General features: G+C 35.9%; 1 protein-coding gene across 1 annotated transcript; it reads left to right on the top strand.

Annotated features, from left to right (window-relative positions):
- Nucleotides 1-252: 252 nt before the first annotated feature.
- LOC131038429 (AT-hook motif nuclear-localized protein 24) lies at nt 253-2038 on the top strand. Its single transcript, XM_057970863.2, has one exon. It carries the CDS (start codon nt 672-674, stop codon nt 1506-1508), a length of 837 nt encoding a protein of 278 aa, XP_057826846.1. The 5' UTR covers nt 253-671; the 3' UTR covers nt 1509-2038.
- Nucleotides 2039-14199: the final 12161 nt, after the last annotated feature.

The following is a 14199-nucleotide window of genomic DNA, read 5'->3' as shown; positions in this document are numbered from 1 at the left end:
AAAGTCCATGATTAAAATAATAATAATGATGTATGAACACCACTTGCTTGGGGGTGCCCAGCCACTAAATACTTAAGAGGTAAGCTTAGCCGAGGATTGTGTCACGTGGGGAGACGCACTTAGACAATAAAACGTAAAAGAAATTACCTCATGTAGGTAAATAATATGAGCGCAGAAAACAGATAAGTTTGAATAGAGGAGGAGAAAGAGAGAGAGAAGAAGGAGAAGGAGAAATAGAAGGGAGACATGGGGGTGTGAATGAATGTAAGCGCAAGAGAGGACAAAGGGCGTTGGGCCCGCCTGTCATGCCGATCCCCGGTCCCACCAAACCCAAACCCGAATTTAACCCACCCCCAACTCCCAACCTGCAATCCTTTTATTCATCTCTCGCCCCGTCTATTAGAGGTCTCTGCACCATCATACAATTCATCCATGGTGGAATTGGAATTGGAATTGGAATAGGAATAGGAGTTCCTGTACTGTTGAATGGCCAGGAGGTAGTGTATAAAACGCTCTGAATTGGTCTGAGCGGTTGAGGAGGAGTGAAGAACAGAGAGGGGGAGAAAAGGGGGTGTAGAGGAAGGAAAAAAAGTGGGATTTTTCTTGTGGTTCCGGGAGTTTTGAGGATTGCAATCCTGGCGGGCGGGTGGTGGGAAGGCAATGTGGCGCCCATGGGGCGGGCGGATCCTCACCCGGCGGGTGCAGGGGCCGGTGGCGGCGGAGGAGGGGCGCCTTCGTCTGCTCCGTCGGAGGAAGATGAGAACAGCGGGAACAGTAGCAGTCAGGGGAACAAGAACAACAAGAGATCGAGAACGGAAGAGGAGGAAGGCGGCGGGTTGCACGGCGGGGACGGGCAACCGACCAGAAGGCCCCGGGGACGGCCGGCCGGGTCGAAGAACAAACCGAAACCGCCCATCATAGTGACCCGGGACAGCCCGAATGCTCTGCGAGCTCATGTTCTGGAGGTCTCAAACGCCTGCGATGTGGCCGAGAGCGTGGCCACTTTTGCCCGGAGGAGAGAGCGGGGCGTCTACATTCTCAGCGGGAGCGGCACCGTCACTAACGTTTCGCTCCGTCAGCCGGCCGCACCCGGGGCCGTTGTGACCCTGCACGGCCGCTTCGAGATACTTTCGCTCTCGGGTGCGTTTCTGCCGGCCCCTGCTCCACCTGGTGCAACGGGTCTTACTGTGTATTTGGCAGGGGGGCAGGGGCAAGTTGTGGGTGGTTCAGTTGTTGGGCCGCTCTTGGCTTCGGGCCCGGTTGTGATCATCGCTGCTTCGTTTACTAACGCCGGGTATGAGAGGCTCCCGTTGGAGGAAGATGAGGAACCGACTGGGGCTCCGCCGGTTCAGTCACAGGCTATGCCTTCGTCTCTTGCTTTAAGTGATGTTAGTGCTAATAATAATAACAATATGCCTCTTTATAATGTGCCTCCTAATCTTCTGACCAATTGCCTTCCGCCTGAGGCTTACTGGGCTGCTGCTGCTTCTGCTCGCCCACCTTACTGAAAGGTTCAGGTCGAGGAGAAAACATAGTGAAAGTTTCAATCTTTGGGTCGACGATTTAATGGACCGAAAGGTTCGATCTTTGTGTTTGGGTATGGCGAAAGATTCAATCTCTGGGTACTGTAGTGTACCTGTGTTGTGGACTGAACATGGAATCCGCCATGATCAAATCTTCGAGGATCGTGAGTATCCGTCGTCCTTCTTTGGGCTTGACTGGTGATGGGATAGGATGGGTTGCGGCCTTTTGCCTCATTCTTTTTTCTGTGTAAATTAGATCCTGAGAGTTATGTTGTGATTGAATATAATTTATGATCGAAATGCTTATTATGCTTGTGATAATTTCTCTCTGAGGTGATTTTGAACTCCTGGTAGAGGACATTAGGGGCTTCTTGGACCCATTTGTCTTTTGCTTTGAACTAACATTCATTTTCTCTTTGTAAATTGGATCTTGTGACTTGTCTTGTAGTTCAAGATGGTTTATAATAGCAAGGAGTTATATGGCACCAAGAATCTTATAAAATCTTATTTGAAGAGCCTGTGTTGTAATCAAATGGAATGAGTCTTCTGCTACAATTAGCCATTTTTTTTCTCTCTCTTGGTGTTCCAATTAGATTAACTTGTATTGCAGCCCTTCCCCTTTTCGTTTGAATTGCTGTTTTCTCTGCATAAATTGGATTTATGATGATAATATTTCTTGTGATGTTGTAATTGGACTGTAATCACTTTTCTGATATTTGTGCTTCTGAGATCGGAGTTGAAGAATCTCCAAAATTTATTCAACATGGCATTTGCTGGAATAGTAGTTGGGACATGTTGCCGCATCTTTTTCTGTTAGGTTAAATTGATGTTCATTCGTTTTCTATCTACATGCAACTTAGAAACTTTCTGTCTCGAATTGGTTGGCCGGCTTGTTGTCTATATACAAACTAGATTCTTTGGGTTAGTTATAATTCAATTATTGAATTTGTGCTACTGATATCATTATGAGAGCACATCTTAAAACCTCATTGGAATCTGTGTCAAGGTGGTTAGCAGGCGGTGGTGTCTAAATCAGATCTGTTGAGTTATTTCAGATTTCTGGGTTTTAAACTCCATGAACATTTTTTCTCTTAATCGATGTTTTAGATCACATAATGATAAACAAGGGAATAGAATGATAAGTTATGTTGCAATTGTATGGAGTCTTCAAAACCCAGTTAGAAACCATTCCATCAAACCCAGTTAGAAAACAATCCTCCAAACCCAATTGCAGTTTTTGGGCTTCTGATGAAATCAAACATTCACTTGTTTTCTGGCTGAAAATCCAACTGAATTATCATATAGTATGATATCAATTGATGCATGAGTCTGTCATGGTGGTTAATTTCTCAATTCTTTTAGAGTATGTATCAATTTTCTATAGTGGAATCACACAGATAGCTTTGCTCACAAATTGATGTTGTAATGTTACAAGTGATGATGATTTTTTAGCACTGCCCCTATTTATAAGACTTCTGCATCTTTAGCTCAGCTGAATAAATAGAGATATTTATGGTTTTCATTTTTGCCCCCTTTTGGTACACTTTCCAAATGTTGAATGTTCGAGGCCTACGATGACAATAATGATGGATCTCTGTAAGCAAACATGATGGGCTTTGAAACCTTAAAATCTTTTATTGATATTTGTTGCTTCTTTCTTTGGAAAATCTGCATAAAAATTATTCTTGTGAAAAGCTTAAAATCTTTGATGATGTGTTCTATTTTCATGTGATATGAGATACATTTTGCCCAAGTATTCTGAAACTAATCTGACATGATAACTGGATTGAGAATGATCACATTTTTCATGGCTGACAACACACACATTTATGCATTCAACATGCCTCCCACTAAGTGCCTTGTATCTGCAAAACGTCTGGAATTTATTAAATGCATAGACCATTCACCTGTCAGAACAGTACAATACTATCTATTTGGACCCAACTCCCACAAAATAAAATAGATTTCACATTTCTGCTCTTGTCGATTTAGTTTGAAAGATCCTTGTGATGTGCACGTTGCAAATTCTAATTAAAAGATTTTTCTATGTATTTGTTTTATTCTTCAAACGTTTGTACGATACCCATGTTACTTACACGCGTATAGATATGTATTTGGAGATCTATAGGGCCCTCTTTGTGAATAGAAGTTCAAAAAAAGAATGGCCACAATGGTTGAAACTATAAGCAAAAGAAGATTACAGCCAAAAATCAACCCAACTGCTTTTTTTTGAAACGATAAAAGGCAAGAATAACGTCACACCTCCATACTTTTTTCTTAAATTTAGGTTTGCACTAAATTGCTTGCATTCATTGAGGGGATCGAGAAGGCACTTGACTCATCCAAGTGTGGATAACTAACTATTAAATTCTTTATTTCTTGACCTCAAGTCTAATTAGAAGGTAGCGTAGAAAATTGAATCTTTTCAGAATTTCATGTTGAATTTTGAACTTGTTTTGGTGTGTTTTAGGTTTATTTTAGAGAATTTCATGTTGAATTTTGAACTTGTTTTGGTGTGTTTTAGGTTTATTTTAGTTTAGATCTTGATCTATCTTCTTTTCACGAAGATTTGTTCAGATTTAATGATATAATATTACTTGGTTTTGTATTCTTAGGGTGTTAAATTTTGGAAAGTTTATCTAGTATATGAGTATGACATAAATTTTCATGTGACATGTTAGTATTTTAGAAGTGTTGGTATTATATAAGTTTAGAGAAAAATTTTCTGATCTATTTTGCTTAGTATGTTTTGTTTTAGGATTCAGCTGTGTAAGATTTTGTTTACATAAATGTTTTGGATCACGCTGTAATCTATTAGGATGAGAGTGGATCACAGAGTGTGATCTATCAGGATGAGAGAGTTGTAGGAGGAAAAATGGATCACAGAGTGTGATCTATCAGGATGAGAGAGTTGTAGGAGGAAAAATGGATCAGAGTGTGATCTATCAGGATGGGAGAGTTGGAGGAAAAATGGATCACAGAGTGTGATCTAAAACACTGATGCAAACTAATTTAGTGTGATCTATCAGGATGAGAGAGTTGTAGGAGGAAAAATGGATCACAGAGTGTGATCTATTAGGATGGGAGAGTTGGAGGAAAAATGGATCACAGAGTGTGATCTAAAACACTGATGCAAACTAATTTTATGCAGATGAATCTAGAAACAAAGTGCACTAATTTCAGAAGTTTTTGAATTTGAATTGTTGGTTCCTTGCTTAGCTATCTTTGGTCCTCTGTAACATTTACCTGACGAAGTAACACCCTTTAGATTAGAGTTGGGTTGGATTCATTTGGCTACTTGTTGTAAGATTCACTTGGCTACTTGTAGAATTTCATATTGTATTTTGAACTTGCTTTGGTGTTTCATTCCTGTAGTAAGTTTGAGGTTTCTTTTAGCTTTTAGATCTTGACTTATCTTTTCTTCAACAAGGCTTTTATATTACAATATTGTTTTTGTTTTTGTATTCGTAACATGTGTCAAATTTTGGAGAATTTATTTGGGACATGAATGACATGCAAATGTCCACGAAATTTGCTAACATCTCAGAAGTTTTTGAATTTGAAAAGTTGTCTTCTTGCTTTATCTATCTTTGACCACTTGTTGTAATGTTCACTTGGCAAAGTAGTTGTTAAATTCTTTGTTTCTTATTGACCTAAGTCTAATTAGAAGGCTTTAAGATCTTATTGTTGTACCATAGTTTCAATTTTTCATGTTGCATTTTGAATTTGTTTTGGAGTTTATTTTTGTAGCATGTTTTAGGTTTATTTTAGTTAAGATCTTGACTTATCTTATGTTAACCAAGATTTCTTCATATTCTGTGATATAATATTGTTTTTCATTTTTGTATTGGTAACATGTGTCAAATCCTGGAGAATTTATCTAAGACATAAGCATGATATCCACCCGACATGTTAGCATCTCAGAAGTTTTTGAATTTGAATCGTTGTTTTCTTGCTTAGCTTTGACCATCTATTGTAATGTTCACTTAGAAAAGTAACACCATTTGTATGCAAATCCAACCCAACGATCCCCTTATATCCTTTTGGAAAAACAACTATTGAATCTCTCTAATCTCTTGGATAATCTCTCTCTTTCTCTTGGGAAAACAATATAGCAACTCTATATCGTAAGGCTAATTTTGTTGTTGTTGGAACAATCTCTCTTTCTCATCTTCAATTTGGAAAACATTGTTATACTTTACTCCCATTCTTAAAAGAGCTCATCATTTGTCTGTTACATCAAGTGCTCAGTAATATTATTCTTATTTCAATGTTGATAATATTGTTGCAATGTCCATGTTTTTTATTAGAGTAGCAAGGACTGGACCATGATCTCAAGAGTTTAATACAGAGAGAGCTCAAAACATAATAGAGAAACTAAGAAACAAAAAGAAGGTACCCTAACCCGCATAACAATATGAAGGGAACAACAAAAAATAGCTTACCAAAACATAGAGTAGCTCTAATGAGCAAATAACAACTTAGCATATGACATTTCAATCCTCAGTCAAGGAATCAAGAGACTCCTCCCAAGTTGTCTTCTATCAAGTGTACTTTGCCTTATTCTTATCTATTGCATCTTGTGTATCCTTTCCATTTCCCAACTCCTATTTTTTTTCAATTCTAGAATGGTCAAAAACAATACCCATCACAACCTTCGTCATTATCCCATCTATAGCATAAACAAGTCTTCCTAGAGCATTGTCCATCTTCTCGATTCTTTCCTGGTAGTTACTAATGAGGTCATAAATCCCTTTCCATTTTTCTTTTCACTCCTTACTCTATTTATTACCTTTAATTTTGAGAAATCTTTTGGTGGAAACTACCATCCATTTTATCAATAGACACACTATGGTTTTCTTCCCTATGGAGTAGGGTTGATATTTATAGATGTGTTTATATGTCACTGCTCTAAATTGTTAAATGCACATAAGATAGGAGCAAATTATTTTTCTAGTCTCTTTCTAATTCACTATCCATGAATGTCAAAATACCAACTTAAGGGCTTGACCACTCTTTGCAAGCTCTCAAACAATCCAACCATTTTTCTTATTCTTCGTAGTTGTAGGTATCTTGGGAGCACTTGTTTTTGTGTAGATTTTGCAGTTGTTTCTTTATTTGTTTTTATTTCTACTCTCCATTCAAAGCAATGTAAATCTTATTAGCTGGCTTGTTTGTTTATTTTTGGTCACTTGGAATATTGTTGGTATATTTTTGTTTTTGGCTATGCAAATTATATTGACGATTGGATTGAAATAATGCATTTTTTTGGAAGTTTTTCAACAATCTGATTTGTATAGACGATTGCATGACCCACAAACATCTAATGATGTGTTGACATCCTAGACATTGTTTGTCATCTTCTAGTTTTAGGTTCCATTTTCCATGTTTTCTATTTTGAAACTCTCTTTTGTAAATTTTTATTCTAATTCCTAGAAAATAACATTTTATTAGCTTCTTTCATGCTTTAGCTTAATGAAAGTTTTTCATTGCCAAGTTCAAAGAATTAATGGGATTCCTAGGGTTATTCTATTCTTTTTGAATTGAAGTAATAAAATACATTTCATTTAAAACTAAATTAATCATATAGAGTTTTAAAGTGAAAATCATTTGGTTAGAAAACAAAGACATATTTAGTTGAAATGAAATTTTCATATTTTACACTTGTAAATAGTTAAATTTCATTCCTTAATAGTTAAAATCCTCTTGGATTGCTACTTTCAATCAAGGATCATCACCACTAACACTTTCTTTTCCTATAACTTCTTTGACAAATCTAAGAACCACTTGATAACTATGTCATTATGAATTGAACACAATGGTTTGTTGGAAATCTCCCATCCCTAATAATGAGTCACTAGGTTTTGTGAAGAAACAATGTTTAGCTATTACAAGGAGATCACACCATTAAATAAAACAATTGTCAATGTCAACTTCCTTGACAACCTTCAACACTTGCAACCTAAAACACCCAAAGAGAAAAAAAAAAAAAAAAAAAAAGTCTTGTAAAAAGAAGCAAAGCCACTACATCATTAATAATATTAATCCCACCAGATATTGAGTGAAGCATGTCAATTCATGTTAAGTATATGATAATAAAATGGCACGCCTTCATACAAATACCAAATTGCCTCCCTTGTACCCAATAAAAGAGAGAAGTGATTATAAAATAACTACCTGCATACTCGATCAAATCAACCTCCATAAGACTTAAGGAGAAAAAAATACCACAATAATTTAAGGTGAATTACAAGCAAATAAGTTGTGTAGCACCAACCAAGTACCTAACTCAACTCACAAAGAGATTTGAGACTGGATCCTTATCCACCCAAACATTACTCAACAAGCTTATAACGAAATTAGCTTCCCTAAAATAATGAGAAAATATTAATTCTTGAAATGATTGCCTACGGTCCAAAGCTTCCTCTAAAAAACATTAATTTCCTCAATTCAGTAGAAACCTTTTTAAAGGCCATTTATCATGATTAAGGAGTCTTCTACCACCAACTACCTACATCCAAGAGAAGAGGATAAATCCATCCCTAAAATTGGTGTCTCTCATTTTACCTAATTATTGGTACAACAATTAAGGAATAGAATTTGCCATGAACAAAAGTATCACTTTCATTGTTAATAATTGAGCCAACACCAACCAACCTAGGATTACCCTTAGAAGAAACATCAAAATTGAACAAAAAAATGGCCTTTTAAAGGTCTCATCCAAGTTACCTTATTTCTTGCTAACTAGGTATTGCTTATTCCTCTAATGGGAGTCAAGATCTCAATGTCCTACCTTTAAAGAATAAAGGACCATAATAAAAGAATTTTCTTGCCCTAGCCTTGAGAAAAGGGAAAACATATACTGTAATAGGGACAACAATTCCTTTAATATACTTTCTTGGCATTGAGACCCAAAACAATATGGGTATTCCTCTCCGATCAAATACCCCATAGAGAGCACATGAAGGTTATCTTCCAAAGGGGATCGAGTTGAAGGAAAAAAAATGGACCAATTGTAGAGATACAAATGAAGAGAATCTAAGACCCACATGAACCAATCAAATTCAAAATATGATTTCAAATATACATATAGAAGGGACAATCAAGCAATAGGTGATTTAATGATTCCTTAGAGACACTATGAAAGTCCAAGAAACCTTTTCTTAATTAATGTGATAGAATCTTGATGAGCACCACTAGCAAGGAAAACACATTGCAACAAATTATCTTGACACGCCTTTCTACAAATGGTAATAAATGCTTGTTCCTAAGGTCATTCTAAATCTTCATTGAATACAAAGTCACTAATTGAGTGAACATAATTTTAACATGTTAAGAAGGGGAATCCTCTACCATTCTAAAACGAATGTAAAAAAAAAAATTGACCCTTAGGGAAGGGAAAACCCTTAATGCCTTTCTAGTGGCAAAGAAGCCAACCCTCACCCACTCCTCCCAATAATCACTTGCCTTTTATCCCCATAATGATACCAAAAATTTCTTAGCTTTATCAAAACCAAGGGAATTTCTTGGAGGTGATTGGCCCGACCAACAATTTAGTCAAATATTGTTGACATCCTATCACTCAATTCCCTTAAATTAACCAATCATGTGGAAACTATGGAGAAACAATAAGGAGAGGCAATAAGGAGAAACACAAGCCAGTGAGTTGAAGATAGTATAATAAATGTGATAAGTTAGGAGAGAAATATAGTGTAGAGGAGGTAATTAATAAATGATGAAAAAGCTAAATACCAAAGAATGTGATCCCTAACATTAAGAGACCCTATGAGGAAATGACTTTTCCTAGTCACATGTCACCACTAGTTCCAATTATGAAACATTAAAAAGGGTACAAAGAACTTGAGAAGATAATTTGTGAAGAAAAGAGAAAGAGAGAAAAGTAAGCTACATGTGAAAATTATTAAAATTAGTACCCAAACCATATAATGTGGTATTGCACCAAAGATGAGAGAAAATAATTAGGGAGTCTATTAATATTCACCATGAGAAATGGTCCATCCCCTTTCTTAGTATTTTAATCAATAAGATCAAAGAAAAATAAGGGATTTGAATTGATGATAGATAATATTTTTGTACAACCTTCAAACTTTGTTATGTAGACATAAAGAAAAATCAATTAAGGGACTCACCCACAATTATGTGCTCAAATATAAGGAAAATGAGGAGAATTGGGAGGATTGGTAGAATATTAAAAGTGAAAAAACATGGTTAGAAAAGGAAATCAATAAAGGAACTTAAACAAAGAGTAAAAAATACCTAAGAGGAGGTTACATATTGTTGAGTACTACAATGATGAACTTTATAAGGGAAACTACTAGAAAATAAGATGGATTTAAAAAAGGTAGAAAAGGATCATAATGATGTGAAGAGAAATAAGAGATCAACCATAGGGAATGATAGTGATATCACCTACTAATGGTAGTGATATCACCTACTAATGGGAAATAAACAAGTTCAATAACAAAGATTGTGAAGATCAATCTATTGAATATACTAACACACAAGACAACTCAAAGGGGGGTGAATCAGTTGTATAAAACTTAAATTTATTTCTTAAATCAAATCTGCAATAACTTAACCTTAACATGTAATCCATAGAAAGATATGAGTATGAAACATCATAACACACCATACATAATGAGACACCAGATTTTACGTGGAAAACCTTGTTAGGGGAAAAACCACAAAGAAGCTATTCTCAATTTATGAGCACCTATTAGGGTGACACAAGTTAAGATGTTTTTTACAAAGAAAGGCTCATTTCCAGAGGCTCACTGCTAGAGGGCTCATTGCCCAAGAGAAATAAAGAGAGATTCGCTGTCGAAGGGCTCACTACCACAATGAATAAGAATAAAAGAGAAAGAATCTACCACAAATGCACTTCAAGTTAGGTCGGCTCTAAACATTCCTATGATGGAAAAGAATGTAAATTGGACCACAACACATCTTAATCAAGACCAAAATAATCATCAAACACATTATAGAATAATCCATAATCATTGGAGCAACAATATGAAGTGTAAACACCCAAGGTCAACCAAACCTAGAGTAAAACACTGCAGAACTTGAAAATCATGCTTCTAAAGACCAAGAACGTGTGACAACTAAATAGAATGAATTTAACGACATTATCAACTTAACTCCAAAACTGCAATGCCAGAAACCACAATGCGAAGAAATGCAGAGCATGCATTTCATACGAAAACACTATCAAACATATTAGTAAACACAACTTCCTTGTCACAACAATCCAAAGCACCAAATCAAGAATATAACATCTTCAAACATAGCTCAACAACATATCCAAACTAAAATGATAGATATGCAACATAGAAGATATGTGGAGCAAATCACTCGGTGCAATTGCATAGATAACTCAATATCACTTATACCAATCAGTCACTAATGACAACCAAAGCATATTGACATCAATGACAACACATAAATAGCTCATTCTTGCAACACAATCTTTATCTAATAAATGAATCAAAGGATGAGATTCAAGTCTTAGATAGTAGCAACATGAAAATCTAAATCTCACATGCAAATAAGAAAATTAGGTTATTTTAATTGTGGAAAACCCATGATTAGATCCTTCTTCTTTATGATGCCAAAAATAAGTTTGTTAACCATGCTAGATAAACTTATTTTAAGTGACCTTATAATAGCAATAAATAATGATTAACATCAGCACACATTTCATCCCCTTTTGTGTGCCAAATCGTCTCCCATCATAGTTTGTGGTGAGGATGTTGCTGACAATGAATCTTTCATCCAAAGATGCAGATTAGTGTGGTGTTTCCCCTCTCTCCGGCCCTCTCTTCTTGACTTGCACAACTAGGTTCTGACCTCTTGTAATCCCTTGGTTTTGGGTAAGATCAAACTTTTTCCCTATGCAAAAGGTTTTTTCATTGCTTTTTTTGATTCATTTGTGGATCAAACTTTTGTATTGGGATGGTATTGGGCCTAGGAAGAGAATATACTTTCTGTCAAACCTTGGACTTCTTCTTTTAACCCCCTTACAAAGCCTCTTTTGGTGCATTTGATTTGGGTTAGGATGCCTCACCTTCCTCTCTAGTTTTGGGACAAATCTTGTTATGTGGACATCGAAAATGCTATTGGTCATTTTTTGTAGGTTGATGATGCCACATCCCACATGGGTCACCCAACCTATGCTCACATTCTCGTTGATGTCAACATCTCCAAACCACTTCATGGGGAAGTGGTTTTAATGGTTGGGGACAAGCCTTGGTCACAACTAATGGATTATGAGGGTCTCCCCTTTTGTTGTTGTTGTTGCTTCGGTTCATCTAACTTTGGACTGCTCTTTGAGAGTTAGAAAGGTTTTACTACTTGGTGGAAGGATGCTAAGGAAGATCACTTGACTATCGAGGCTTCCTTTGTGGCGGTCCTTGACCAAGTTACTTCCGAGCACCAAGTTCAAGTTGTTGTTTGCCCTGGCATTCCTACTATGCTTCCTGACACCTCTTTGAAGCCTCATCCCATCCCAAGTGCTAAGCAGGTTACTCCCTCCTAGCTATCGTCTTCTTTGGTGGCCATTGATTTGCATTGTTCTCTCGCATCCCCCTCTCCAATTAATTTTTATCTTTCTAATAAGGGATCTCCTCTTGTTTCACCTAATTCTATCAATTTGGATGATAGTATTGCCTAGATGATTGTTCGTTGAATTAGGAAAGGTCCTTCTCCTTCTCCCTTGATTCTTTAGGGTCGGTGAAGGAGATTTCTATTATTTAGGGTGAAGACCCTGTCTCCCACCAGTTCCCAACTCCAGTCAAAATCTCCCTCTCCCTTCTTATCTTTCTCTCCTTTTGTGAGTTCTTGATGGTTGGTTGCTTTGGTCATATGCCTCTTTTCAAAAAAGGGTTCGTCCTTTTTTGGTTTTTGTGCTCTCAGTTGTCTCATTGCTTGTGAGTTCCTCCTTTTTGTGCAACTTCGTGAAAAAATTGTATTGGTTCATCTCTCTCATTTTTATCCTATCAAAACATCAACATAAGATAACATCAATAAGGGATATATCAACAACATAATATCCACACAATGCATAGGATTTACATGCAAAAACCTTGAAGGAAAAAACTCCACCAAGAAGAGAGGAAAAGCTTGTATTAATAAAAATAAATGTGCTTACAATACAATCACTTTCATTCTCTTCTTTTCCTCCACCATAGCAGCACATATGGACATGTGAACAACCTCCTTATGCCTTCCATTTTTCCTTTGTTCCTTTAGAGAAATATACATTCAATTTTTGCACATTCTATTATACCATAAAATCTACACCCAAAGGTTGAATTTATAGAATGGCAAGAGCTCCAAAACCACCAATAAAGGCTCCCAAATAATACTCTTCATTTCTCATGATCACAACCTTTGAAATGCCTCCACAAAACTTGAAAAGACATTAGTTTAACTTCCAATACCTTCCTTCTAACATGGAAACCTATACTTGCAAGATAAACATTACATTAAATGTAATAAACGATCAAAAACCAAGAGACACATGTTGCCTCTTCCATGCTTCCAGTTGAGAATCCCATGGGTCACTCTTTTTCCACTTTCTTAAGTCATTAAATATCTTATTCTAGATGTCCATAAGTGGGAAAACTAATATTAAATAATTATGTTCACAACCCATTTTAATCGTTACCAGTGGAACCCAACACCCCTTATGGATGTATTACAAATAATGGTGAGAAATAAATATTACAAATTAAGTTTCCAATACATCCTAATTGCCTTAGAATACTTTCCAAGGATGTTGGAACCATGTCATAGGATTTACAAGGTGGATGACACCTTAATCCTAATATCTACAATTGGCCACCATATATACAAATAAGCAATAAGGATAGAAGGATTAATAAGAAGACAAGAACCATAAGGGTAGATGAGTACAAAGAGGGAAGGGTGATTAGAAAATATATAAATCTTAGAAGAATAAGAACACACTTAGTAAATTCTATTGAGGAAACAAAGGTAAAGGAGAATATGCCTAAATGAACAAGGCCCTATCTACAAGGTCATGTTAGTTGGAATTCATTACGAAAATTAGAATGATGAAGAATATTTTTACAAGAACAAGAGCACATTAACTTATATTCATATAAAGATCAAGGTAAAGATGAAGATACTTTCATTAATTTATAGTAAACATAAATTCATAAATAATAAGAGAAAAGGAACAATAAAAATAGAAACATATCACTACAATAAAGAGGCATAACATAAATTTTCACTCATGTAAATAAAGATCCATATCAAGAAAGACCATCATGGTTAACTCTTGAAGGTTACAAGGGATTTCACTAGGCTACCTTAAGGACACGACAATGTTTTAGGCCTAAAGAGAATGTTGGAAGCATAGATAAGGTTTTAAAATAGCACACATATAATTTATGTCATTTTTGGACCCACATATCTATTAAATATACCACTTAAATAGCCTTAAACATATCATAATATGCCTAAATAAGCTATAAAAGGGATACATATCATAAAGAAAAAGGTAAATTCATGGGAAGAATATAATTAATTGTGTTCATGAAATAATATAAGGAAATTACATCATGAAGAGGCTATATAAAGAATGAAAAAGGAGGAGAGAAGATCAGAAATCATAAGAATAATATATATG

The sequence above is a fragment of the Cryptomeria japonica genome, chromosome 8 (assembly GCF_030272615.1).
Source record: "Cryptomeria japonica chromosome 8, Sugi_1.0, whole genome shotgun sequence".
NCBI classification, from domain to species: Eukaryota; Viridiplantae; Streptophyta; class Pinopsida; order Cupressales; family Cupressaceae; genus Cryptomeria; species Cryptomeria japonica.
Note: the sequence above shows the minus strand (reverse complement) of the source record. Positions and strands in the feature narration are given on the sequence as shown.

Bases quoted from the DNA above. Each gene is read 5' to 3' on its own strand.
- LOC131038429 (XM_057970863.2), top strand. From the start codon at position 672: ATGGGGCGGGCGGATCCTCACCCGGCGGGTGCAGGGGCCGGTGGCGGC.